This window comes from Poecile atricapillus, chromosome 1 (genome assembly GCF_030490865.1).
Source record: "Poecile atricapillus isolate bPoeAtr1 chromosome 1, bPoeAtr1.hap1, whole genome shotgun sequence".
NCBI lineage: Eukaryota > Metazoa > Chordata > Aves > Passeriformes > Paridae > Poecile > Poecile atricapillus.
In genome coordinates this window covers 33,376,365-33,403,732 of record NC_081249.1, presented here as the reverse complement: position 1 = coordinate 33,403,732, position 27,368 = coordinate 33,376,365, and the positions used below count along the sequence as shown (strand labels likewise).

At 39.8% G+C, this 27,368-nt stretch overlaps 1 protein-coding gene across 2 annotated transcripts in view; it reads left to right on the top strand.

Annotated features, from left to right (window-relative positions):
- The window catches only part of SLC9A7 (solute carrier family 9 member A7), a 69,311-nt gene extending 43,923 nt beyond the window's left edge, over positions 1 to 25,388 (top strand). The window contains exons 12-17 of one of the 2 annotated variants that reach the window (XM_058832659.1): positions 1,038 to 1,191; positions 6,706 to 6,765; positions 11,409 to 11,472; positions 14,075 to 14,157; positions 17,295 to 17,400; positions 23,637 to 25,388. In XM_058832659.1, coding sequence (XP_058688642.1) covers positions 1,038 to 1,191; positions 6,706 to 6,765; positions 11,409 to 11,472; positions 14,075 to 14,157; positions 17,295 to 17,400; positions 23,637 to 23,885 — 716 coding nt within the window. In that variant the 3' untranslated portion in view covers positions 23,886 to 25,388. The remainder of the gene's footprint in view (positions 1 to 1,037; positions 1,192 to 6,705; positions 6,766 to 11,408; positions 11,473 to 14,074; positions 14,158 to 17,294; positions 17,401 to 23,636) is intronic. The other variant, XM_058832667.1, reaches the window with a different exon arrangement.
- Positions 25,389 to 27,368: the final 1,980 nt, after the last annotated feature.

Below are 27,368 nucleotides of genomic sequence, written 5' to 3'. Positions count from 1 at the left end.
GAAACAGATTCCTGCTGAGAAAACCGAGATGTATTTACTGGTGCCCTTTCCCACTTAGTTGGACAAAGGTATTTGACTTAAATTGCCTTGTAATTTCTGTCACACAGATGACTGTTTAAGTTTGTAAGGCAAATTATGTACTGTGTGTCCAAACATGTGCATCCTCCAGAAGTTCCAGGGAATCCTCTGTACACAAGAAGCTATAAAGAGGATAGAGCCAGGCTATCTATTTTCAGTGGTGCCCTGTGCCAGGCCCAGAGGTAATGGGCACAAACTGGAACACATGAGGTTTTCTGTTTGAACATCAGGAAACCTTTTTTACTATGTCCAAGCATTGTACAAATTGTCCAGAGAGGCTGTATATATATCCATGTAGATATTCAAAAGCCATCTGGATGTGGTCCTGTGTAACCTCCTGCAGGTTGAGCAGGGGTTGTTCAAACAGGGGAATTGGACCACATGAACTCCAGGGATTCATTAAAACCTTAACCATCCTGTAATTCCGCTACATAAGAAGTCTGCAGATGCCCCAATACCATGGCTTGTTCTTGCTAGTGAAGTTTCATAACTGGGAGCAGAGGAGAGGAGGAGAGATACAGTCTGCCTGTGACCATGTAATTAGCTAGAGTATTTTTCTAGCTGATAAAAACGTCATGTCAAGAACTCACATTTCAATTATGGATTCAACTAGAAAACTCTGAATTTTCATCTGGATTCAGGGAGCTGCTTGACTCACGTGATGTCTTGCTGTTGTCCACAACTTGTTTCTGTCTTCCTTTCCTGTTAATTTCTGGAAGTATTTACACATTTTCGCAGCAATTGTGGATTCTCTAAGTTATAAGAAACCAGGACAGTTACAACATTTTGTTGTAAACTATCTCAGAGCATAATTTATCAGGGAATCTAAGGAAATTAAAACCTGCTGGAGTTCAGTGCTTTCTGCCTGACGTTTTGTGGGAGGGATCAAGGAAAGGTGCTGTGCTATCCACAGTCACGGCTGCACTTCTGAAGCTGTGTTATTTCATTCTTTCTGATAGGTCTCAGGGGAGCCATGGCATTTGCTCTGGCTATACGAGATACTGCTACCTACTCCCACCAAATGATGTTCTCAACAACTCTGCTCATCGTGTTTTTCACTGTGTGGATTGTGGGTGGAGGTACGACCCCCATGCTGTCATGGCTGAACATCAGGTCGGTATGCAGCTGTGTGCTGGGGAAATTTCACTTTTCAACAGGCAGCTGTGCCCATTTGGCATAGCTCTACAGGACTTGCTTGATGCTGGCTAGAAGCATTTACAACGTGGTATTTATATATATATATATATATGTAGGTATTTAGAGCATGATATTTTAAAGAGGAAGGTTCTAGTGCAGTCTGGTGAAGAAAATGTACTGATGCTGCTGGGATTCAGCCTAAAGGTGCTCTGGTGTCCTGCAAGTAGGTATCTAGGTCTTTGCAGTCCAGCAGGATATGGAATAGTGTTGCCTGATAAAGCAGCTCTATATTGAAATGAAAGAATTAATCTAGTCCCATATAAACTTCATATTATACTAAGACTGTTCCCTTTCTTTTGGCTCTTTGTAATGGGCCTGTTATGGTTTTTAAGTTCAGTGTATTCTTTACTGGGTGGTGCTAAGCTGAATGTACTTTAAACAAAACCTGATGTTATCTTAAACAACTGGGATAAATGGGATCCTGCTGGTCTTTGAGGTATTTCCTCCTGTTTTGAGGAGATCTGTGAAAATGGTAAGTTGCATGATTAGAAATGTCTCACTATAAGTGCTGGTTAATAGTTACTACTTTTGGCTGCATGTACTTTCATATTTGAGAATATTTATCAAGAGATGTGCTAGAGAATCACATATCAATCATTGATAAAGACATATATATTATAATTTTGGAAGTTTTGGAAGTTTGGGAGGCAAAGATAAATAGAGGGGAATGAAAATAATATGAGCTGTACAAGCCCTGGGTGCAATCAACCATTACCTCTACCCCAGGGATTCTTCAATCATCAGCAGTAGGACAGGACTGAATTCTTGCATGTGGCCCAGCCCTTGGCCAACTGCAAAATTGTTCTGAGGTAGCAGCTTTTCTTCCTCCCATCCTCTTCCATCGAAACCAGGAAGCATCCAAGGTTATGTACTTCCTCCTTTAGCTAATCTAGTTCAGCAGTGAGGCTCCATAAGCCTGGCTGATGAGCTGGTCCTGCAGCCTGAAAGGACTAACCCCATCTCCATTCCAGGCTTTCCTCTCAAGGTATCTACACGTGCAAAAGCCATTAGTGTGACCAACCAGACAGAAGAACTGTAAAGGCTGTGGTACCATTCCTAGAGAAGTAACTAGCAAAAGATATCTGACTGAAGCATAGTTTTGAGTGTTTATCTGTAGTTTTAGGGGGAGATTTACCCATCCTTGTGAGTAAGCAGTAATTTTAACAGTCACTTTTTTGGCGTGGCTGACAGGAAACAAAGGATAACACGTGTAACAAGGGAACTCTCCGTAGGAAGCATTTTAGAGAACCTCATGGGTCTGCCTACAGCTGGCTCGGTAGGTACTGACCTGCCAGAGATGGAGCCTGCACTTTCTGAGACCCCATGAAATCAGATTTGTGCCAGGAGATGGCGGCCGTGTGCCGCTGATCGAGAATTAGAAACTCGGTGCTGGTGAAGTACCTTCAATGGCTAGAACACTTTCTGCTGGGGAAAAAAAATACAACAAAAAAACCAGAGGTCCTGATTTTAAAGATTAAAACCAAAACAAATTATTTTCCAGCTGAATTTTAAAATTATGCCAGTTATCTCTTTTCCATCCCTTTCTACTGAGTGGAAGAGGTAAACAGGAGGCGATGAAGCTGAGGTGCTGTCCCAGCGCCTCGCTCAGCAGCAGAGTCTATAGTGCTGATGCATCCTGAGCCTGTGCAGTAGGTAACTTGTCCCTAGGATGCTTTCTGAGCCTTGATATGTGACCATTAAATTCGATTGCCAGAGGCTGGAAATAATTGGTCATCACATACAGGATTATTTAGCAGAAGAGAGGTTATAAGATAAAAGGTTGTTTGCTTCCCAGATGAAGTGATGTAGAAAATTAATGCCATGTGTATGCTGGACTTAAATGTCAGGATTTGTGGGGACTCCTAAGAGTCCAGTTCTGATGTGAAGGTCATGCCAGGTGTAACAGGAAGAAAGGCAGATAAGTCAGCCATTACCAAGTCCTCATGAAGCAGCTGACCTTTCTTCAATGTGAATGTGAATAGAAGGCCCGTGTCTGGGCGAGTCAGAGGAGCCAAGCCAGACATCAAAACCAAAAAGGCTTATTTGAGGTGGTGCCTGCATGACTTAAGTAGGGCTGTACTGGGGAGCTGGCTCCAGCCAGGAGTGTCAGCCTGGCCTGTTACCACTGAGTTCATGGGAAGCAGCTGTGTGCATGCAAGGGGCAGCACCTACACAGGGATCCAGAAGTGCTTTTCTGAGGCCAAGAGGAAGAGACACACGCCTTCTGGCCACACTGTTAGCTATGCAGCGTTTGGGATGCATGCTTGGTTCTTTACTTACTGTTGGTGCCTTCCCATGATATGAAATATTAGAAGTAGGGTGGAGAGGCTAACATGAAAATTAAGTTTTGGTAATGTAAAAAGCAGTATAAGGAGGAAAATAGGCAAAAAAAGTCTCTGCCTCCTCTTGCTAAGTTTCAGATATTGGGATGAGCAGGCATCTTTTCAGATAGGGTAGGTTACCAGGGACAATGACAAAGCTTTCATATACAGCTAAGCAAAGAACCTGAGGTTTGTAGCAAAGGCTTAACTTCAGCTTACTGCTTAACTGGTTGGAAAAGTGAGGTCACAACTTCAAAATCTGAGTAAAAAAATAACGGGATCTTTAGATACTTTTGATTTCTGCCTCTTGATGCCAAGGAAATTAACACCAGAAACTGGAGTTAATGCCATGATATCATGTGTCAGAGTTCCTTGGCTGACTGTCAGTGAAACACATCCAAGCATATGAGTGGTAAACAGTTACATTTTCTAGTAGTAGATTTTTTTTCTTAGAAACTAAAGCATGACCTGACTATTAAAAATATAGTCTCATCCTTTAAGACTTAAACAAAGAAACAATTTCCTGGCTGAAGCTTTAACAGTTTCAGCAAACTTGAGAGCTATGTAAACAAAACTACTGGCAAAATTCCTCTTTTCAAAAAAAAACAAAACAGCTGACTTCTTGTTTCATTTATCTGTCACAGGAAAAAAGAGGGAACTCCTAGCATTTGTATTGCAAAACAATGTGTTTTCCATTTTTGATTAGAGGTTAGTGAACTGGTTCTTTTCATGTTGAATGAAACAGCACATGGATTAGCGCCTTCCCCTCCATAACCTTCTGCAAATGCAGAAGTTATTGCTTATTTTAATGAAGTCATTTCAGTTATACTTAGAAACCTTTTTATTAATATGAAAGCATTATACCTTACACTTTAAAATTATTTAGGTTTCTTTCTACCATAAAAGCTAAAGGTTGCACAGACAATGTCAACTTAGACATTTAGTGCCTTATGTCTAACTTTGCATGTACAATCTTTAAAGAGCTTACTATTTAACAATTTTTATTTTTCTGTAAAAGAGAAAACTGAAAAAGAAATGTGGAAATATTAACTCATCCAGCTGCTTTGTGGGCTACCTAACTATCTGTGATGGTGGTGAAAGTGTTGGCTTGCTCCAGCACATACTCCATTCCCTTACCCATGGTGGTGCGATGATAAAATGCGCGTTTCATACCTCAGAGTGCTGGGATGGCAGGAGGCGAGTGCTGATGCTGGGATCCAGCCTCATGCTATGTTCCATGCGGTGGGGGATGTCTGATAGGAGGTTGCATCCTCCTGCTTTGCAGCCTGTTTCCATTATTCTATTACTTAGATCCTTCACTGTGGCCTTCAGCCACCCTCTACTGCCCTTGAAGGCAGATGCACAGACACAGGGGCTGTGCCTTGCCCTCTGCTGTGAGGTTTTTCCTTGCCCATCTCTTTCTGTCTAGTTGTCTTTCCCTAGTTTTTCTGTTCTTCCTCCTTCTTTCCCATTCTCTAGTTATTCATCATCGGTCTTGAATTTCCCTTAATAGTGGAGTGGCAGTGCTGCCTCCAGACCTCTGGCCTCACCCCTCTGGGCCTTTCCCTTGGTAGGAAAGAGATTGCCTCTTCCTCTGGAAGTCAGTACGGAAGATGTTTCCTTTTCTCTCTTCTTTTTCTCTGAAACACAGCAATTCACACCACAGAGAACAAATGTGGGGAAGGCACTGTAGCAGTTGGGTTGAGACGCATCTGGAGCACACAGATGATATGAGCTGAACTGGCAATTCTTGGCCAGCAGTTTCAGGAGTCATTGTCTTGGTTAAGTGAAGTCAGAAAAGATCCAAAAGCATCCTAAAAACAACCTGAGACAACTTCTTCTAATTGCATAGGTTTTTAGGGATTGGGTTTTAATTTTTTAAAAACATGGTGGTGATGGGAGTTCTCCTCTTTCTCAGACATCTTCTGAGAAACTACTGAACTCTTCCAAAATAGCTAAAATTTTCCAAAAATGCTGCACTCATTACAGACATCTGGGAAAACTTTAGTATACTAACTTGGCAAAGATACAGGAAAGAGGAAGAAGTCATAGAAGGGAAGTTATTGGGCAGTTTTTAATTTTAGTTTTTGCTGTGCATGCAGAACCATCTCAGTGATGGCCTTGGGGAGCAGAGTACTCTGACCTGGAGTGTATGTTGGCATGGGAAAAGAGCTATTGAACATGGAGTCCAAAACAAAGCTATCTGAAGTCTGGTATTTGCCTCGATAGTCAAGGATTAGATGAGTACATGCTCTTCGTATCACAAACTATAGCCTTAAATATTTGGTTAGTCAAGATGTCAGCATGCAACCAGGGTGTGTACACCTGCTTTTTCTGAAGTGAGGCCTCTGTGGATTTCTGATCATCTGGGCTTTTATTTCACATAAGCAATATATAGTTCTTGACCTTGCCTTTGTGGAAAAATATGGGGGGAAAAAACCCCACAGACTGCTAAGGAATGTATGTGAAAAATACTGGAAGCCAAAAATGCTTTCATTTGCACCTAAAAAGAAAACCCCACAAACACTACTGAAAAAGGCAAAGCAAGGAGTAAAAACAGACTCTGTTATGACTGGAGATTAAATCAAAAATAGAGAGTCAATTTTTAGTTAAATCAATGGAGCGATTTAGTGCTTGTTACCAGTTGGTTTGGAGTGCTCTGAAACCCGGCAGTATTGGATGACCCCTCTCATATATGTGTAGCTTCTCATGACTATTTCCTGTGATGCCTCTTTCAGACCACGTGCAGGTCTGAAGTGGTAGGAGTTGTCTTAGATTGGCTCTATCTGTGTGCAGCACCAAAGAGAGCTACTGAACCTGGTTTTCTGGGGGATGTAGTCTGTCATTAATACAGCTGTGTTGCCAGTTGGGATCTGAACAAATGAAGAATGTTACTGGATATGTCAGTCATACATTGCTGCTGTTGCTAATTTTGGTTTTTTGGTCACTTTGTCGTTGCTCTGCCACTGCTGTTCATGTATGTTTTGTCTTTTTTGATTTGGTATGGATTTTTTTTTTTGTTGGTTTGCTTTGTTTTGCTGAAGAGCTCTGTAGAGCTCCCATCTCATGAGCATTTTGTTACTCACATTGCATTCTTGTACTGTACCAGAGTTGGTGACCATGTTCCATCGGTGGAAGAGATGAGTGAAAGCCACTGGCTGTATTTCAGGTGACACTGTGCTTTCCTTGATACCACATTAACCTGGTGCTTGGCTTTTTTCATCTTTGTAACACTGAGTGTGTGCTCTTTTTCTATACTGTGGCATGCTGCTGCTGCTTCTTTTCTGAGAGTGCTGCAGGTGTTCCTCAACTCTGAGTCTATTCACTTATTCTGAGCTGTGAGAGTGTGGATCACACATCATGTCTAAAAAAATGAAACTATAAAACATATTCTTTCACTCTGTGTATAAATATTTAATAAAGCAAAACTTGAATCTCTGGCCTTGGAAGACTTGAGAGCTGGAAACCATGGATTTGATCTTCTGATCTTTAATCACAAAGGTATTATTCAACATTGCTTGAGGTTGAGGAAACAACTTTTCAGGTTGGAAGGAGCTTCCTAGATGATTTAGCCTAGCTTCTTTGGGGATATATTTTTAAAAACAGAGATATCAAACAGAGAAGAGTAGGATTCTGGTTTGGTGTTTTTAGAACAGATAAATGGTTAGAGAGAGAATTTAAAATAAGATTAATCTCTAACTGACATCTATAGGGGATGTGTATTTATGTGTGTGTATGTATATAAAAACAAGCAGAATATTTATTTATTATTGATTTTAATATTTATTAAAGAAAGATCTTTGGGATGAGGCAATGGAAAGTTTTCATTATCTTGTCACACTCAAAGGTTTTCAGCAAACTACTAGATTTGCCAGGGATGCAATGTGTTAGTTTGTACAGACAATCTGAGAACTATTAACTATTACAGTCATTCTTGGCTGTTACTATAGTAATTACACATGCTAAATCTAATAATGCCTGGTGTTTTGGTAACTTGTCATCCATGTGTTGTAGGGCCCTGGAAAGTTTCTGAAGTATCGGAAGAAATCATTCCACCCATTTTACAATGATGTAGTAGAGAACTTGATGTAGTTCTGTATGCCTTTTTACCATTCATTTCCATCCACTTAGTTTTGTGTGTGAACCACTTTCTCCCACACTGTTTAAATTACTGAATAATACATAAGCTTAATATTTTGAGAGATCAAATCTGAGTAGCTTCTCTCCTACTTGTGATGCTGGAGTTGTAGCTGTAGGGTAAAGACCAAGAAGTCCAGGACTCAGTTAAGGGCAGAAATTCTGTGTTTTGGTGTTGGGCATTAGGAGCTCCAGACCAGTCCCTTTGCTATTACAGAGATTTTAAAGCCTTTTTTTCCTTAAAAGTCTTCATTAGAGGGGAGTGAAGAAATACACTTAAGTTGGATTTTTACTATAGCGTACTCTTGTCTACAGATTCCAATGACTTTCCAAAGCTGAAATAAAGATGTCTGAATTTTATGTACTAGTAACTGCCTGTACTGAAGGAATAAGGTGTCTATCAGATACCAAAGTGATTCCAATGGGGGAAATAAATGGATTTTTCACCAATTTTGAAATATATATGCATTGTCACAGCTAAAAGACTGCTCATAGTCTTAATCTGAAATCTTCTTTTAAAGAGTTACTTATTTTTACAGCCTTGGGGAATCCCCACACAACTGCTGCAAAGGGCTCTCAGAAAGAGTGGAGGGGAAAACAAAGATGCTTGTTGGCATCTGCACAACCTTGACCTTGGCTTTGCCACATCTGCTGTGCCCCTCAGTCCCCATCACAGAGGTGCCTCTTGAATAAAGCACTTTTTTCACCCTGCCTTTCTGCTATGGGGTTTGAGCAAAACAGCCCAGCCTTTAGCCAGGCTGCCCTCTCTGTGCCACTGACCTCTGGGAGGGGATCTGTGTAAATCCATCCAGTAACAGTTTAATTTATAAAACAGGCTAAGTAAATGAGAGCTGATATTGACCTTTGCAGCACATTTAAATTGCAAGAAGCTTTTAAAATGTATTAAGCACATGAAATTGATTTTTTTTTTCTCTTCAGCATAAGAAGAAAATCAATGTTGAAGACATACATGCATTAGCTTTACTCATGTTTTTAATTATTGAAGTAGTTAAGCAAGGGTGAAGTAACTAAATGTTTTTTGTGCTTTTCACTGTAAAGGAGATAGGGACAGACTTGACTGGTTTTTGGAATTGTTTTGTTTCAGGTCATAAAGGTGACGCTTTCTTAGAATTCTAGGGGCTGGGCCTACAAAAAAAAAAAAGTGATGCTTGTCATGAGATCAGGGTATTTAACCTTGAAACTTAATCAGGCAGGCTTTCTACCAAAAACTAAGGCTTCCTGTACAATTGATGCTAGGGTAGTGGATAAGAGCACATTGTTTGAAAGATACAAAAATTATTTGTGAGAATTCAAAATGGAAATTCAAAATGGAAATGTATTTGGTGTTAATCTCTGAACTGAGGAACAGACTTTGAGAGTGAATTTTTTAAAAAATGTGATTTATGGAAAAGCTTGAATTATCAAAATTCAAAATAGAAATTAATTTGAAGAATAAGTTTGGAAATAAATTAAATGGACAAGTCTGTGTGGATATACTATTTCAATGTTAAAAGAAACATCTGTAGTATGATTTTTTTCCTAAAATTGGAACCATTTTAATATAGAAAAGTTTTCTTTGCCTCTTCAGCACAGCAGTGAACCCAAATTCCTGGTCTGTGATGTACTAGGACTTTTCACTGAACAGTGTGGTTATCCTGCTTTTGGATTTCAATTAAGTCCCATTCCCCTGCCTAAGGGCAGCTAAAATCAACAAAAAAAATGCAAACCATGTAAGTCAAGTAAAAGCTGAGACACTGAATTGTTTGGTTTTCTTATGTACTGTGAAGTGATTAGGTAGCCCAGGGAATAAAAACTATTTGGAGAATGCAAGCTATGCTCATCTTTTGGAACAAGCTTCTTGAACTCCCCATTCACACAGCCAACATGAGCCTGGACCTTCCCCCAGGTGCAGTTTTGAAAGCCACAAATATTTTTCTTTTATTTTCATGTGTACCTATAAAGGAATGCATGCATATACATATATTACTGTACTGAGTCAGTTTCCTGATGTTGTTTGTCGGCTTTCTGGATTAGATAACCAGTTTCCCTGCCAAAACCTGTTCTTATGTAGTGATAGCCAAAGCAGTTACATCTCAGCCCTTGTAAGCTCCCAGAGCTCTTGTGTGTGCTGTTTTATTTTAGCATGTGTTACAATCCGGTACTCAATCTGTCTATCGTGTGTTCCTTTAAACTGGTGAAGATTTCAGTTCTGAGGCTGGTCAGTGCCAAGGAATTTCCAGTCTAAATGTGCCTAAAGTTTGAGATGACTCTATATGTGGAAAAAGGAAGTGATGAGGAAAGAACAAGAGACTCAGAAAAAAAGAAAAAAAATCCAAGCAAAGGACTGGGTCAGCACTAGTTTTATAGGAGGCTGTTGCAGAGCAGCTTTCTGGGTTTTCCCTGAACTACATTAACTCATGTGAGTCCACAAGGATGACTTAAAACTTTCCTTCTTCTATTGTTCCATCAAAAAATGCTGCCCTGGAAGCTGTATGAAAGTGTTTGCTTTTTTTTTTTTTTAATCCAAGCATGGTGTCCCTGGGACAAATCAATGATGTGGTCTGACCAGCAAGGTTCTCTTGGTTTCTGGTGATTCATGCTGTTGCATAAATGCCATGGCTATAAATAGCTGACAAAAAGTCCAAGTAACAAGGAAATTGCAGCAAACCAGTCCCTTCTAAGAGAGAAGTGATGACATTAACAAAATCTTATTGTCTGAAATGGCTGTTGCATGTGTTTTCCCACACTTGTTTTGCAACATGGTGGAACTGAAATACAACCCATTTGAGACTGAGAATCTTTTCTAAATTTTGAGGTTGGAGGTTTAGGTTCTATGAGAGATGACAGACATCAGGACATGAATGGGATATAAAATAGACAAGTCCAGTCTACCCCCAAACCAGACGAGAAAAACCTGAACATAATTACAAGGATTAAATGCCAGTCTTGGCTAGGAGCCCTGCGTGCAAGGATGGTTTAGTAATAAAATGCTTTCTAACTATGCAAAAGTGAGCAGACAGTTTCTTCTTAACATATAACCCTGTCAACACCCACCATCTTGGTACACAAACCCTGCCTCACTCAGATGGAAGGCTGAACTACAGGCCACTTGTTAGCCCACTGTGGCTGTGTTATGCTAGGTGAATGAAACTTGAAGCAAATTAATGTTGTGACCCTTTATAAAATATTTTTTGCGTTTCCCATAGTGCATTAAAACACGGTGTGTGTGTGTCTTTTTAAAATAATGTATTTCAGCCATTCTCAGGTTTATCTGGCAGTTATTTGCTGTGGGAAATATTTAGGCTGGGCCTTATCTTTAGTTTATGTTTCCTTCCTGCTGGACATGAGGGATGCTCTCCACTGAAGAGGATACCATCTACTTTTTAAGGCAGAAATAGTATTTTCCATTGTTCTAAAAAAATTCGCAGCAAAGGTAAGCAGTTAAAGTTGATGCCAACATAGAGTTCAAGCAGTTTCTTGAGTGAAAAAGTGTCTTATTTATAGCTATGTAACTGCAGGTTAGTGATGGACAGCTCTTCCTCAATCTATTCTTATAACCTCTCTGTTGCAGCTTTGCTGGGTGCTTAAAGTGCTTTCAAAATGCATTCTGCCAGACTTACAGCATTTGCAACCCTCAGTAACACCTCTTGCTTTGTTTTCCTAATGTTTCTGTAGGGTTGGGGTTGACCCAGATCAGGATCCTCCACCTACTAATGACAGCTTTCAAGTCTTACAAGGAGTAAGTAATTACATAACTTTGCTATTAGGCTAATCTTATTTTATAACTAAGACAATAGAAAACTTCAGAAGTTATATGCATGGATAAAACCTTTCTCTCCTAGCTGGCAAGTCAGTAGGGGATTTTGCTTTGCAATATTCAAGTAATGCCCACTGAAAAACATTCAGTGATTTTGGGTGAAACACTGTTGTGGTCACGTTTCCGTGTATAGATAAGTCATCACAAACCTTCCCAAATCTACTAATATGGTCTATATAACAATGCATTTTCCTCTTCCCCCACCTACCCAACATGATTGCTCTTAGCGTGCTACTGCATAAATAGTTCTTCTCAGTTAAGAGGTAATACTCTTGGCACCTCTTCCTTAATTGATACCAAATTTTGGCCCTTGGACTTGCTTAGAATCCAAGATTAAGTTTGCTAATCTGATCTTGACTCTTGTATACCAAACCACATGCCAGCAGGATCCTGCCTGGACTACCTATCACCTGGGTGAAGCAAAAGGAGCACGGGCAAATTGTCATTTGTATTCAGCAAACTATTGCTGTGAATCTTTAGTGAAGCTTTCCATGCATCAGTAACAGCCCAAGAGTTGACTTTTCTTCCCTGAAATATGCTATTGGCAAACAAGATTGTTAGAAGAACGCTGTTCATAGCAGAATTTTCAGTTTTGCTCATCTATAAACTTGAGTTGATTCACAGGAGGAGGGAAAGGTCTGGAAAAAAAATAAAACAACTCAAAAATTCCTCAGGCTTAATTGGCAGTTTCCTCTGTCCAGACCTTGGTTTGCACTCTTGCAGAGTTCTGCTTGATGCTGATTGTTCAGCAGCACAGCTGGTTACTTATGTAGGCACCTACTTGAGGAAGTTGAATGACATGTAACTTTGGATCTAGAGGATGCTTAGGGAACAAGTGTTGTATGATGATGCTGGTGTTCAGGCTGGTCAGAGATAGAGGAATGTATTTGGGATTACTTTTTCTCATAGTGGTTCTTCCTGCCTTGTTTTTTTATTTCATTTTGGTTTGGTTGTTGTTTTGGGGTTTTTTTTTGTTTGGTTGTGGGTTTTTGTTTTGGGGTTTTTTTGCTTGGTTGTGGGTTTTTTGGGTTTTTTTTTTTTCAATCCTTTCTTTTTATTTTCTTGTTACATGTTGTACAGGTAAGGGATACTTGCCCAGGAAGCATATCTTTAATTTCAGAAACTGCACTTGGCATCTCTGTGTTCTTTGCAAAAGCCTGTGTACAGTACACAAAATAGATGCTGAAATGGTGGAGCTGGCTACCAGTAAGGGCGAACTTTGTTTTGTAACTATCTGGAAGCAATCAAAAATCCAAGCCTCAAAACACCTTTTACAGAGAAGGCCACAATTATTGCATATAGCTGAGGTTAGGAAGTGGTATCATGGAAAGATGGCTTTGGCCAGTTCAGACTGAGCTTGTCAGTAATTGAGGAATTGCTTTAACAGGAAACGGGGCATGGGTACTCTGTTCTCAGTCAGTGTCTGCTGTGGAAATATCATGTTTGTTTTTTCCCATGTAAACATAAAGAACTTACCCATTTGCTTCCCTCTTTAGCTGTGCATTGCATTGCTAATGCAGTCCATTAGTCAGTTCCCTTTGGATTCATCTTTTTTTCACCAAGCCAAGATTAGCAGTATGTCACAGTTAAAGAAAGTATATCATTTGGGAGGGGGAGGGAGAGAAAATGTGTTAGGTTTTACTCTTGGTGGATCATGGATTTTTTGCAGGTCAGAAGTACACAGCGTAATCCTGTCTTGTTCTTTTCCAGTAGTTTGGAAGATGATTCATACAAGGCATTCATTTGTTTTCCTGTGTTTAACTCTGGCCACTGGCCACAAACAACCCCCCCCATACAAACAACAAACAACAAACCAAAAACACAAAGCAAAACACTCAAACCCTAAACAGTAACAAAAGTAAAAACAAATGCAGCTGCAGACCAGCTGGTGTGATAATTTGCAGCACAGCTAGATAAGAGATTATATTTAACACTGTTAGCCCTTTCAAGGTTGATCCAGCATTTCTGAGATTTGCATGACCTCCCTCAATTGTGATCTTTATATGGATTCTCTGCTGAGCATGTTTCTTTTAAATGTGATATATTTAATCAGATTTCTGAGAATTTATCAGATATGATAATTTCCAAGCTTAAGAAAAAAACATCAAACCTAGAGTTAGATGTAGACCTAGAGTTAAGGAAGCCAACCAAGAAATAAATAGGAATCAGTCTTGGAATATCAGTGAGGCTTATTTATCAGTTTGGAAGTTATTTTTCTATCTGTTACTATTCTAAGAGTGAGATAAAATTTTAAGCTCCAGGGAACTTGCTGGTAGAGGAGTTGTTAAAGTAAATTGAGTGCAATGAAGACAATGTGGCTCTCTGTAGTCATTTCTGGTCTTTCTAGGGAAAGTAAACTCAGTATAAGCAAGTCTCTAAACAGCTTTCTTCTGCATTTCAAGTACAGTATTGATGTAATTAGTTGGGTTTTTTTGGACAGGACATTATATTATGAATTATCAGAGGGTATAGTTCTGTGTTTTTCTGCCTGAAGTAATTGAATATGTTTCTATCTTACTTTTAGGATGGCCAAGATTCTGCACGAAGGAACAGGACGAAGCAGGAAAGTGCTTGGCTCTTCAGGCTGTGGTATAGCTTTGATCATAAGTATCCTTTTGAACACAGCTTAGTTTTAAGGCATGAAATGTTCACTTTTTCCCTTTCCATGTAGCCTTAAACACTTGATCTTCCTCCTGTTTGACTCTCAAGTATTTGACGGGCTCAAGGCACAGAACTGAAGCTGGAACTCACTGGCTCAGCAGTCAGACCTTTCCTTTCCCTAGCACAGGGCGTGTGACACTTGCTGGAGGACAGAAACCACTCAGAGATGAAGTACCTTCCTAAACAACAAGGCAGGCAATTAACTATTTCAGGTCCTCTGGTTTGTTCTGTTAATCTGTTCTTATTTTCAATGATGCTCATAGCACAAATTAAGTTTCCAGTTCATTGTACATGTCAAAGCCTCGACTCATTGCTGTGCAGAGCCATCTGCTTTTGTGATGAAGTCCCAAAATCTGTGGTTGATTTCTAAAGGGAAAGTTCTGCAACTAAAAATCTACATGAAATCCAGCTTACCTCCTTAAATATATCCAGAAGGTACTATGGGTGTTTAAGCAGAGTCTCTGAGTGTATATAGTACTGTACAACCTTTCTGAAGCTATTATTATACTATTTAGATAACCTTGTTTAAGATTCTGAGCAACTTTTGTGTATCTGTCCTGTATTTCATGCTTGTGGGTTTGGGTTTTTTTTAAAAAATCTACTTAACTTAATCAGTATGTCATTAATTATGACACATTAAGTATATCATAGCTGCTCCTCCTCAACAGCTTACAGTCACTTAGCAGAAAATGGCAAAGATAATCCTGTGGCCGTGGCAAATCACTTACACCTAGAAACCCAAAGAAATTTCAGTACTGAATTCCTAGTAATTTCTGGGGCAGCTAACTATACACAATGACCAGTGATAGGGCCCAGTGAGTCTTTTCGCTGGAGTCTTGGCCTTTGAGTGGTGAAAGATTTCTGGGCTGGTTGAAGCACAGTAGTTTCCTTCCACACCTTGTGCATGAGGCTTTCATACCCAGGATTACTCAGCTAGCATGTTGAAAATGTTTGGATCCTAATAGCACTTGCATCTTTAGGATAAATTCTGTTTGTGACCAGTGCTTTCAGATGCAGTAGTACTGACCCAAAGCACAGAAGGGAGTGTACCTGCTATTTTAAATATTCATAAATGTTTATAATTCCAAGTTAACTCTTCAAATTCTAGTGACTGGTCTCAAAGTGCCTCAAGATCCATTTTTATTATTTAAAAAAAGAGAGAGAGACTTTGGTGTTAAAAGCATGAAAGGATCTGGCTGTGGCTGACTGCTTCTTTTTTGCCTTCTTAAGAAGGAAGCAGAGCTGTCCTCTTCCCCTGCCTTTACAAAAGGGATGTGCCCGATGAAAGGAGTAGTTGGCAATGCTGACTTCCCTCAGCTGATGCTTGCAGAGAGCAGTCCCTCCCTAGCAGCTGCAGCAAAGACGGGGGGAGTGCCCGGAGAAAATTACACCCTAACTACCTGTTTCACAGAAACTTAATGGATCCTGACAGTGCATTCCCTTTTTTATTTTCCCAGTGGTGACTAGCAATATTTAGGAAAAGTTTCTGTGAAGTTTGTGCCAAGGAAAGTGACATTGAGAGGCAGAACTGTCTTACTGTATGTAGAGATAAAAGTTTGCTCCTTCTGTTGGAAGAAGGGGTTCAAATAAGCATTGGCTGGGTGGGCTTAAATTGTGAAGATGGGATGATCTTTAGAATTGCCACCTCTATATCCATGGCTACATGGTTTTTTTTGCTGGTGCATTCACTTGGTTTCTGGGTAGAAAGGCAGATTGTCTCAAAATTCACTCTTTGCAAGAGAGCTTAACTTGAAAAAGATGTAAATGATGGAAAAGCGTGCTCCAAAGCTCACTATTGCCTGCAGAGCTCTGTACACATGGATAAGTGGGAACTTCATTCCTTTGGAATGCAGAATTCATTTAATGTTGTGGACTGTTCACTGGGTTCACCCATAACTGTTAAACATGGAGAAAACTTCAGCTTTGATGAAGTAGCAGATGTCTTTAACTGGGCTTGTTTTTTCATGGCTGAGTTGCTGCCTGTCTGGTCCGGGGCACGTGGAGCCTGGGTTAGTGCAAGGATGAAGAGCTTGTTTCTTTCCAGGAATGGGTGTAACCACACTTTTAGTGAAGGAGGAAAGGAGGAAATGTAACTCTGCTGGAATAAACAGCTATGCCAGGCTCTGCTAGAACAGTCCCCTTTTAACCCCCTCTTTGCTTAAGCATCTTAATGGGTTAGGAGGGAAGCTGTTATATTTACAAATGGACTTGATTCTCTCTGTGCTTAGAGGCCTAAGAAAGTAACTAGAATGCCTGCAACTTACATATTTGTATTTAAAAATAAAATTGATTGATTCATGTACTAGTCAAGATCAACATGCTGCTCTTTAACACAGACACGTATTTTGACTCTTGGGTATTTTTTTCAGGCATATCATCAGTGTGGAGTACTCATGTGAAAAGTGTGGATTTACCTGGGCACAGACCTGTAAAATAGGAGTAAAGACACTTTCCTTTCCCATGACCACGTCCCCTCAGTGTCATCTTGGTAGCACTGCTTTCCTTCAACACTGTGGTACATGGTTCTTGCATACAGTTTTCCCTTTGCCTTTCTGAGACTCCATGTGGTAAATTTATGTGTGCTGCAGAAATGTCTGTGGGTATTACCGGGGTAATATCTCTGGTTGCACCTCTGTGGCTCAGTAACCAGCAGATCAAGTGGCTATATTGCTTTGAGGATGTTGAATGAACAGAATTTCTGTATTTCCCTACACTGAGCCACACAGGAATGTCACCTTGCTACCTATAGCTTGCAACCTAAACACCATGCTCCCATCTTCTGAGCAGAAATACCCTCAGACCTTTCAACACTGAAGCACCTTTGCATTCTCCTTTTTACTTGAGAGCACAGAAGCTGGAAACATTGCAACTGTTTGAAACATGTAAGAAGAAAGGTAGCTAGTGGTCCTTGCAGAAGTTTAGTGAGTAAAGAAACTGCCCTTGAAACAATCAAGGGGAAAATGTTGGGAGGGTGTACAATTATTGCATATCACAGTTTAAAGGCAGAACCACATTTATGTACAATTGTCTCTATTTTCAAAAGTGAATTTTGAGGACTGGTGTGTTTTCCTTAACTATTTAAGTTATTTAAAGCCAATTCTCACTCACAGTGGCCCTCCGTTGACAACAACACTGCCCAGCTGGTGTGGCCTGATAGCCCGCTGTCTGACAAGTCCCCAGGTTTATGATGTAAGTAGAATGATTCAGTACCTCTTGGTTTTGTTTTTTATTTATTCAACTTCAGCAAATTGGTGTTTTTTCTTTTTAGGTAATGTCCTGGTTTCAGCTGGTCTTATAGACATCCTGCAAGAAAGTGCTCATTTTCCTAGGCAGAAAAATTTAAGATACTCTCCCCTGAGGCAAAAGCTTCTGTTGTTCAAGATCAGGAATTATCTTATTGTTCAAATACTACATTAGAAAAATAACATTTAAGGATATGGGGAAATTACATGCCTAGTCAATAATCCAGTTCAGTGAATCACTTCATAATATCCCATCCCTTCTCAAGACTTTTGGACAAGATTCTTTGCCTGTTACCGCTAAACTTTGAGGTCTCCTTAGAGATGTCATTGACACACTTACCCAGCTGGAAAAAAACCTGGTGGAGTTTCCCTTCATTGTTTCCACTGTGAAATTTGAGATCAGATTTCAGAAACTGTTAATCAGTTACTTATCTCAGTCTAGCAGGTCACTACACTGTCTTAACAGCTGTATCTTGCAATAATTAATGCTCTATTTTATTATTCTTACAGGATCCTGATCCTTGTCATTCTTACCTGTACAGTGTTTCTGAAATCTACAACTTTTCATGAACTGCTTGTAAATAAAACCATAGTACTATGTGGGACATCTCAAATCTGCAGGTTCTCTGGAATATTAATATCTCTATGCTTAAGTAGTCTTGGACCAATTGTTTATTAATCTTTTCTGAGAAAGTTATGAATTCTAATTGCAGCTTTGAAATCTTTCCCTACATTTCTTTCTGGGTATCATTAGCATCTTACTTGTACCTGATAGAAAAATTTCAAAGAGCTACCTGTTGCCCACTTGGAACTATAGTAATGCAAGAAATTGGTCTCATTCCCATCTTTGCAATGGATTGGAGGTCTTAAAACATGTCTAGATTGGAAGGCATGCATCAGACCAATTAGCCCACTTGTGCATTACCCACATGTCTATGTATGATCTATGAGAGAAATTGTCCAGTAACTGAATATCTAACCAGAATGAACATGCAAGGTTTAACTCTCATTTTCTCTTATAGCTGGCTCTTTTCCTTCTCTCTTCCCCCCCCCCCCCCCCACCATTACTCTTCATTGTTGGCTACTACCAGATGTGGAAACTTACTATTTAATGGATTGGCTCAGTGATACATACAGGACATTAACTTCATTAAAAATGCTTGTAAGGTTGCATACTTTGTTAAGGTGTATAATGTGGAACTTTCCTATTGTATTCTCTTTCCTGTTCCTATTTCAGTGCAGTGCTGCATTTGTCTTAGGAAAGAATATAATTTTGATGTTTTTTTTTTTTTTTTTATAGATTTTTTTCAAGATTTCTGAACCCTGTAGTTGCTTTGGGTCTATTTGCTTCTTTACATGGCTGACTTTGCTACAGCACTTGGCTATGACATTACGTTGCTGGTTAATAAGCTGTGAAATCTTTTTGCCTTTCTGTTCTATGCAGGCAAAGCAACAGAGACAGCCATGTTTTTGTGGGGACAGAAACTGCTTTGGAATAGTGCTTCTGGGAGGTATTTCCAGGAAAATTAAATGGTACCCCTGTGAGAATTAAAGACTGAATATTTTCAGTTAAACAAGAAGAAAAAAAAAAGTCTGTAAATACTTAATAAAGTATAACATAACTGTAAAATATATTTCCCAAACAAGTATTAAATCCTGGATCTCATTCCAGGTGCATATCTGAGTTATGACATCTATGTGAAAAACGAGGTTCACTCGCCTAATAAATTTTAAAAGGTTTAATATAAACAAAAAGACAATTAGGAGACAAAGATAATAAAGCAAAGGGTTAAAATGGCCGGGTGCTTGGCTCTCTGCCAAGAGCACACCTGCTATTGTGGAAACACCCTTTATATACCATCCCCTGCTACATGGATTTATGCATATTCAATCTTTTCCAGGAACTGTTCTGCATGGTCACTTCTCAGGTCTGCCTTTTTAGGTTTTAATGTCTCTTTTATCATCTTTTTATTTGGGCTGGGGTTCTTTCTTCTACAGACAGTCAGCAGCCTGGGCCCCATCATCTGTTCACTGGAGGTTATCTTGCTTCGTACAGACAGGTCCTAACCCTAATGTCCAAACTTCTTCTTGACCTACACCTAAAAACTTTTTAGCTACCAGTAGGAGAAAAAAAGAAAAGACAGTAAAAGCTATTCTAACATATATTCATCTTAACACTTGCAAAAAGCCAATATCACAATATGTATTTATAACATCTATATAGAGAAGAAAGCAATAAATATGTGGCTATGCTGACTGTATATTTGTAGATTGCTTTTAGCTTTTGCAGTTTTGCGGGGTTGTTTTTTTTTTTTTCTTCTCTTATTTTATCACAACCTTACTTAGAATTCACTCTCACTTCCACAAGTGGGAGTTTGTCTTTTTAATTAAATGCCACAGGGGGGTTAAAAAGTCTGAAAGTCAAATAATCCTGCAATGCAGGCCACCCACAACTTACTCCTCAGCATGAGATTGTGTCCTCTAAGCCTCAATTTGCATGGAATATGTGTAGGGCTCTGAGTCAGCCCACAGGGGTGAGGTACAGTGGATTTTTTCCAGAGATGATGTTAGTGTTCCTTGCTGACATTCTCCCACTGCTTTAAGGCTGTACCACTAGGCTGTTTCCAACCCAGACAGACAAGTTGGAATTTAGAGCACGGAAAGTTGCTGCAGTTAGCTGTTAAATTTTGAAAATTATAATTTTAATCACTATTTTTGTCTTTCTGGTATTGTCTTCAGTGCATGACCAGTTGGCAGGGCTTTCCAGCTTATCCCAAACTGATGTAGGTCAGTTATTTTGCTTTTCCTTTTGAAATGTAGTTTGAAACTTTTCGTAATTTTCTGTTCTATCAGTCGTTTATTCCAACTGAAAGAAGTATTCCTGAGGATACTTTTTTGTTGTTTGTTTGTTTTGGGGCTCTTCCACACTTTAAAAAAGTGTATTTCTTGCGCATACACAGTGACAACTTGGTATGAAACTAGAAGTAATTGAAGTAATTTATAAATATGCAAGCCCAGTGAAGAAACTTGATTTGCAATCTTTGGAGGAGATAACTCTCAAAATGTATAAGAAAACTGTTCAGCCAGGCTGCCCCCTTCCCCCTCCTTAGTGCTTCTAGCTCCATAGCAAAAATTACTTTGTTTCCTTGGAGAATTTAAATTCAGCTGAGAAAGAAACTAAATGGAGCATTAGGTTTATGTTGGAATATGTTTTGCATGCATGGTACTTGATGCTTTCATTTTGGAGCCACAAGATAAGCAACTTCTGATGCAAGTTTTGTTATCAGTGGGGCCTGTGTTGTGTTCAGCACCCGCATTTGTGATGGCTGCCAGCACTTTGCACATGCATCACACTTTGCCTGTGCTCTTTTTTTAACATTATCTCAGGAGGCAATAAAGACTGGCTTTGCAAGCAGTAACTCGTTTCAAATAAGCTTTTGTAATAAAAAACATCGCCAGCATGCATTCTTAGGAGCATGAACAGAGTTCACCACGAAGAGTCTGCAGGGAGGTCCCTCAAGGTTATGGTCAGCACATCAAAGCAGAGTTCAGGCTTTTGCACAGTTTTGGATTCAAGTCTTTAGCCATTCTAGTGTGTCAGTTTAAGCAGTGTCATTCAGACCTGTGTTTTCTGGGTGAATTGAAGCTTTTCCTACAGAACCGTAGGGGATTGCAGAGGCCTGTTTAGGGTTATTCTTGGGAGTATTTCAAGTCTCTGTGGATCTATTTGGATACATTTCCTGTCTTTCTTGAAAGAATTGTTCATGCTGCGTGAAGCACGATAGGTTTATTCACCCGTCCTGTTTGTTTGCAAACATAGTAAATCTGTATAGTACATGAGATTTTTAGTGGGTGTTCTCTGGGGAAATACATGAAATAAAATCCATGCTGCTTGCAGTACTATTTGGAATGGAAACAAATAAGTGGCTCTTGGCTTGTACGAGGCAATGTTTGTTCACTACCTTGAGAGAAAGCTCAGTGTTTTCTCTGGAACTGATCACGTTTAGGTACATATAAGTGTAGCCTTGGACAACCCAAGAAAGACAGTCAGGACTTGCCATGTAGTATAAAGTGTGTGACCCTCTTTCAGTATCATGCTTCCAAGAGCTCCTCAGCCTTTTGGGGAAGCTCAAGTGTTCTTACCAGTTTCTAACCCGATAGGTGGCTACAAACAAGGGTTTGCTGTTCAATAGCATTGTGGAGACAGGAGGTGCTTTGGGAGCTTGCTGCAGCCACTTCACACGTGGCCCTGGTAGAGCAATACCTTCTGGTGCTCTGCTAGCTCTGCCTTCCTCTCCTTAGTGCTTGTCCAAGGGCAAACACAGTGAAGGGGAACGTGTGATTACACCTTTGCAGCTTCTTTGGCTTTTTAAAACACAATCAGTCAACAGTCACAAACTGCTTGTTTCTTGTTCATTCTTCTGATTTTCATCCTTATTTTAATGCCCTTCTTCAAAACAATATATATCCAGATAGCAGTTTTTCTTAAACTGATTATTTTGTCACCCTTTTAATCATTTTGGTCTTGCATCTCAGACTTTTAACGTTTTTGCAACTAAAAGATTGCAAAGGCTGTTTCTGCCGATTATAGCTGAACCCTTTAATTTCTCCCTTTTTTTTTTCTATTTAAGATGGTGCCAGTAGGTCAGCATTTTCTTTGTGATCAAAAAGACAAGTGTCCTAACCTGTATTTGCTCTTTGAGAACAGTGCTCTTTATCAGACTAACCCTGTCTCAAAAAAGCAATGATAAATTTGAGTGCCATTAGGGTTCTAAGAAATTAGCATTCCTTGGAAGTAGGGTTTGTCTTGCACCCAAAGCTGAACTGCGCCATTTCTTTCGCTGATTTTGGGAAACTCCTGATGCCTCTTCTAGTCCTCATTAGTTATATATTCTGTATCATCTAGAGGCTTCTGCTGCTTTATTTTGTCTGATTATCTTTCTGACATAATGACAGGAAGCTTTCCCAGGAAGTTTTATTTAGCCAGGAGCTGCATTTTTCATCATGGACAGGTTAATCAGCATTTTCAATCTCCAGTGCCCTGAACTCCTGTTCTGCAGTAGAGGCAGCACTTTCTGTTCACGTTGATCACAGACATCACATCTCACATGGCCTGTGCCCCCCTTCCTTTGCTGCAGTGGAAGAAAATAATGCATTTTGAGAATGTAGCCTGATCCGTGTCCAGCCTACCGAGGGAACAGCAATACACATTTCAGCTCCTGCTATGCAGTACGGAGCCATTCATGTGGGGAAATAATTGCTTTCAGTTGCAAGAAAGCAAGCTTATAGTACTGATTAGAATTTTCCTCAAATTTGAAGGAAGCCCATTTTCTGACCTATTTTTCAGGCTATTTTACCTTCTACCATGTTAAACAGGAGTGAAACACAGTACAATTGCATTTTGTTGTATTATGCTATGATAGAGAAATTAAGTGCTTTATTACAATTCAGCAGTTTCTATTCTCTGACTATATATTTCATTCCATCTCTGCCAAAACAAATTCACAGGGTTTTGTGAGTGACTTTCCAAAATTATTTTTGAGAAGAAAACACATCAAAACTAGTTACAAGACTATGAAGCAAGCACTTTGTTGTATCTATCCTTCATGGCTCAGGAGCATTCCAAAGAACTAGGTCAAGTAATTCTTTATTTAGTAACAGGTAAAAGTAAGGACATAGTTTGAATGAATATTGTTAGTTCTTGATGTATAACAAAAAAGTGGCGAGGAATCTTTGAATATAGAGATTTTGGGCTTTCTGAGTTCTTATCAACTTGCATGAAAAGTTTACTAATGAATTTGACTAATTAGCAACAGAAGCAACTCTGTATCTGGAGTGGCTCAACTGTGCTTGATCTTCTGTACTGCCTTTTAAATTGTCATGCAAAACCCAATATGTACCACTCATCTCTTGTACTTCTGGTGTACTTCCAGTGTTACTGAATCCCGGGTCACCCGTTCCATAACCTAGTTCTTGGCTTCAGCTCCCTCTCATCTCTCCCCAGTAGCTGTAGTTATACAGGGAACAGTAAGCTGATTTGCAAACACTGAGTTCAAGGTTATTTTTAACATTTCTTAAGGTGGAACCTTATATCTCCTGCACTGACATGAAGGTAAATTCTTCAGTAATGTTCTGGGCAAAGAAAGGTGCTGTGCGCTGTATAAAGATTTTTCTTTTTTTCAGAATCAGGAGCAGCTCCGAGAAGAGGATTCTGATTTTATTCTGAATGATGGTGACCTTACCGTGACATATGGTGATACAACAATAACTGCAAATGGTTCTTCTGGCCCCCATACAGCTACCACTAACCTTGACAGCAGGAGAACAAAAAGTAGTTCGGAGGAAGCACTGGAACGTGATTTGGGAGCAGCAGATCATGAAGTTACAAGCAGGGGTACCCGGCTAGTATTTCCTCTGGAATACAATGCATGATTACTGACTCAGTAAAAATAACTCTTGCTCTGTGAATGGATCAAGGAAGACTGCAGGCCACTGTGTCACTTGAGGTGGGGGTGTTCATTTAAACAAGTTAACACGCATAAGTGGTTTTACTAGGGTCTGAAGATGTCACCTATTTTTTACTCAAGATGCTGACAGTGGGGTTTTCTATATGTCTGAAAACAGACAAATGAGAAAACTGGTTATTCTCCTCTTTCCAACTGCTTATCAAATCCAAGTATAACTAGCATGCTGCAATTGTCTTGTTCAGCTGCAGCAGCTCTCTCTCTGCAGAGAGGTACATGAAAATGTTGTCATAGAACTGAGCTTGTCTTGGCTTAGCTTGAGAATGTGAAAGGACAACTATAAACTTGATAATTATTAAGAGACAAAAAAGATTGTGTATGTATCTGAATGTGGAGAGATCCCTTGTTAACTTCTCTCATGAGGCTGAGGAAACTCAAGTGAAATGGGACAGTAAACTTCAGGGTTACAGATGTGTGAATGAAAGACTGGGGAATCTGTTACTGCAAAATGTACTTAATCAGGGAAAAAAAGGGAAAATAAAATTTCTTTGCTGGCTATCTGTCTAAGTAGGAAGGCAATGAGAGCTACTTGTCCCTTTAGCTTTGGGCAACTTGACTATTACTCTTAGCCTAACTTCTAGTGCCTCAAAAGAAAAACATCCAGCTTCCTGTGGTGTAAGACGTACCTGAAGCCAACATGAGCCTGGAGCCAGGCTCCCTCGGGTAGCAGTCACAAAGTAAAATTTTCTTGCATATGAAGATGGTTGGAAACTTGGGCTGGGGAAAACAGCAGATAGGAGGAGGAGAGAAAAAAAGAGAGAGGGGCAGTGTTGAACTTACATGGAACCAGAAGGTTTCATATTGCTCAGAAGAATCCATGGACTCTGCTTACAGTCCTTATGTGTGATAAACAGCAAACGTCTAATTAAACAGATGAACAAATACTACTGTTTTTACCATTTGTGACTATCCTAAAAGAAAGCTGTTTACCCTTGTTCTCTTTCTCAGAGTAAATGTGAAACTTCAGTGGGGCATTGCACAACAGCATATAAGCTACAGAAGTGATGAACTGTAGTATCATCTTAAATGTGAAAAGGGAAAACTCTGACTAGTATTTAGCCCATTTACATGTAGGCTAGCTTTAACTTATTGCTAAATGCTTTTTAATTTCCAGATGAGGAGATAATCATTGTCTTTGCCAATAGCTGAAAATGTATGCTTTGAAGAGCCTTTCAGCTATTTGAAGCATGCTAAAATGTGATTTCATTCTCATGTCTCAAAAGATTTATTTTTTTAAAGAGTTTGTGGCCCACTAATGTGCTGTAATATCAGTTTGTCCAAAAAGTGTGTTTTTCTTGCTGCCATTTCAGTTGTTCCTCTCATAAAATTGTGTGTGAGTAAATACCCACTGTTTTTCCTTAATTATTAAACTTATTGGGCTAACCTCAGTACGTGAACTTCCTGCTGCAGAGAAACTTTGCAGTTGTGTTGTCTAGTCTGCTTTCTTTCAAATGTGTTCTCTAATGAGTGATCTACCTCCCTGTCTGTCCCTCCAAGGTAAATTTATAAAGGATATTGATTTGTAATAACTGTCTCACATTATTAAGAAAAGAGACGAGGCAACCAGGAGTCTTTTTGTGGAAAAATTGTTAGAACAATACAGAATCACAGAATGCTCCCACTTGGGACACACAAGGATCATCAAAGTCCAGCTCCTGGCCTTGCGTAGCACCATGCCCAAGGGTCACACCGTGTGCCTGAGCGCGTCGTCCAAATGCTTCTTGAACTCTGTCAGGCTGGTGCTGTGACCACTTCCCTGGGGAGCTGTTCCAGTGCCCAACCACCCTCTGGGAGAAGAACCTTTTCCTGATATCTAGCCTAAACTTCCCTAGACACAGCTTCAGGCCATTCCCTGGGTCCTGTCACCGGTCACCACAGAGAAGAGATCAGTACCCCTCCTCTTCCCCGATGAGAAAGTTTGATTCTTAAATGGCTTTGCCCTTAAATGGTGCAGAGTCACAAACCCTGGTGAAGATCACTGAGCAGAACAACTCCTTTTCAGGCCTGCATGTGTTTTGCAGTAAAAAGCTAATTCCCTTCACCTTCCTGGGAGCACAGGCAGTTTATCAGTTAAAGCTGAGGAGCCGTGAGCAGATCCTGTGACTGCCAAGGGCACTGCTACAAGCAGGTGCCCAACACTGGAATTTTTAGGGTGCTTTCCTTGAGAGGTGTTCCAAGCACTGCTGCTGCTGGCTCCAGGAGCAGCTCTGATCCTCTATCTCCAGTTATCAGAAAGGAGGAACACTATGACAAGTGTGTTTACACTCTGTTACATGTCTACTATGCAATGTAAACTGGCTTTTCTGATAAGCCTGAACAAGGCTGTGAAGGGTGAAGTATCACATACTTGGTACTTGACCAAGTCTAGCCCTATTCCAAGGATGCATGTTTTCTGGGCTATGAAAAGACCAAAAAAAAAATTTATTTACTTTTACAATGAAGAAATTGTCTTTGGGGAAAGGACTACAGGTATTTCAACTGGAGGAGTGAAATAAATTTCTTTTTTGGCTGAACTTCCAAAGAGCTGATCTGAAGCAAGTAAATAGCAAAGGTTAAAATGACGTCTATTATTAATGAAATGGTGGCTACTATGTTTTACTCCTGCCGGGGAGGGAAAGCTCTCACAGTAGGAATTCTAGCAACCTTAACAGATAGTGTGACCTTTTCATGCTACTTAGGAGACCAAATTCTGTGATTTTTTTGTCTTTATAATAAGATTGACATGGTCCTTCATGTATAATATCAATTTAACTCCAATTGCAGTCTCTTTTTAGACTTCAGTACCGGTCAGAAGAATGTTTTTTAGTCTTATTCTGGACAGTAAAACCCTAAGAACTAATATGCTTCACATGCCTTTCAAAGAAAGGTTCAGTGTTTCTTTTAACTCTGAAGCAGCTCCCTGGAATAACATGCTTGACCTCAGCCTTGGCAGACATGGTGTCTGCTTCTGCACAAGTGTGGGAATGGAATTTGGATACTCTCAAGCCTGAATTTCATATACTTTTCTTTAACATTTGGGGGAGGACCTCTTTGGGGGAGAAACCAGAGGAGTTACAGATGCATCAGCAGGGAGCTGAAAATTACTGAACTCATGACCCACTGAAACTTTAGAAGAAAGGGAAGACAATCCCTGACTAGGAGCCACAGACCATCCAGGAGAAAAGCAGCCAGTAAATACCCTGGACTGGCTATAAACAATCTTGGTCATAATCAGACTTGCAGAAAGTAGGACAAAACTGCTGAATAAGTTGAACGCATGAATCAGTTGAAACCATGTAGATTAACAAATTCAAATATTCCTATATTGAAAAACACTCTGTAAAAAGTAGCCCATGCAAACTTTATTCTCAATGCAGAAGCAGGGTCTTGCTTCCCAAGGTTTAGGGGAGAG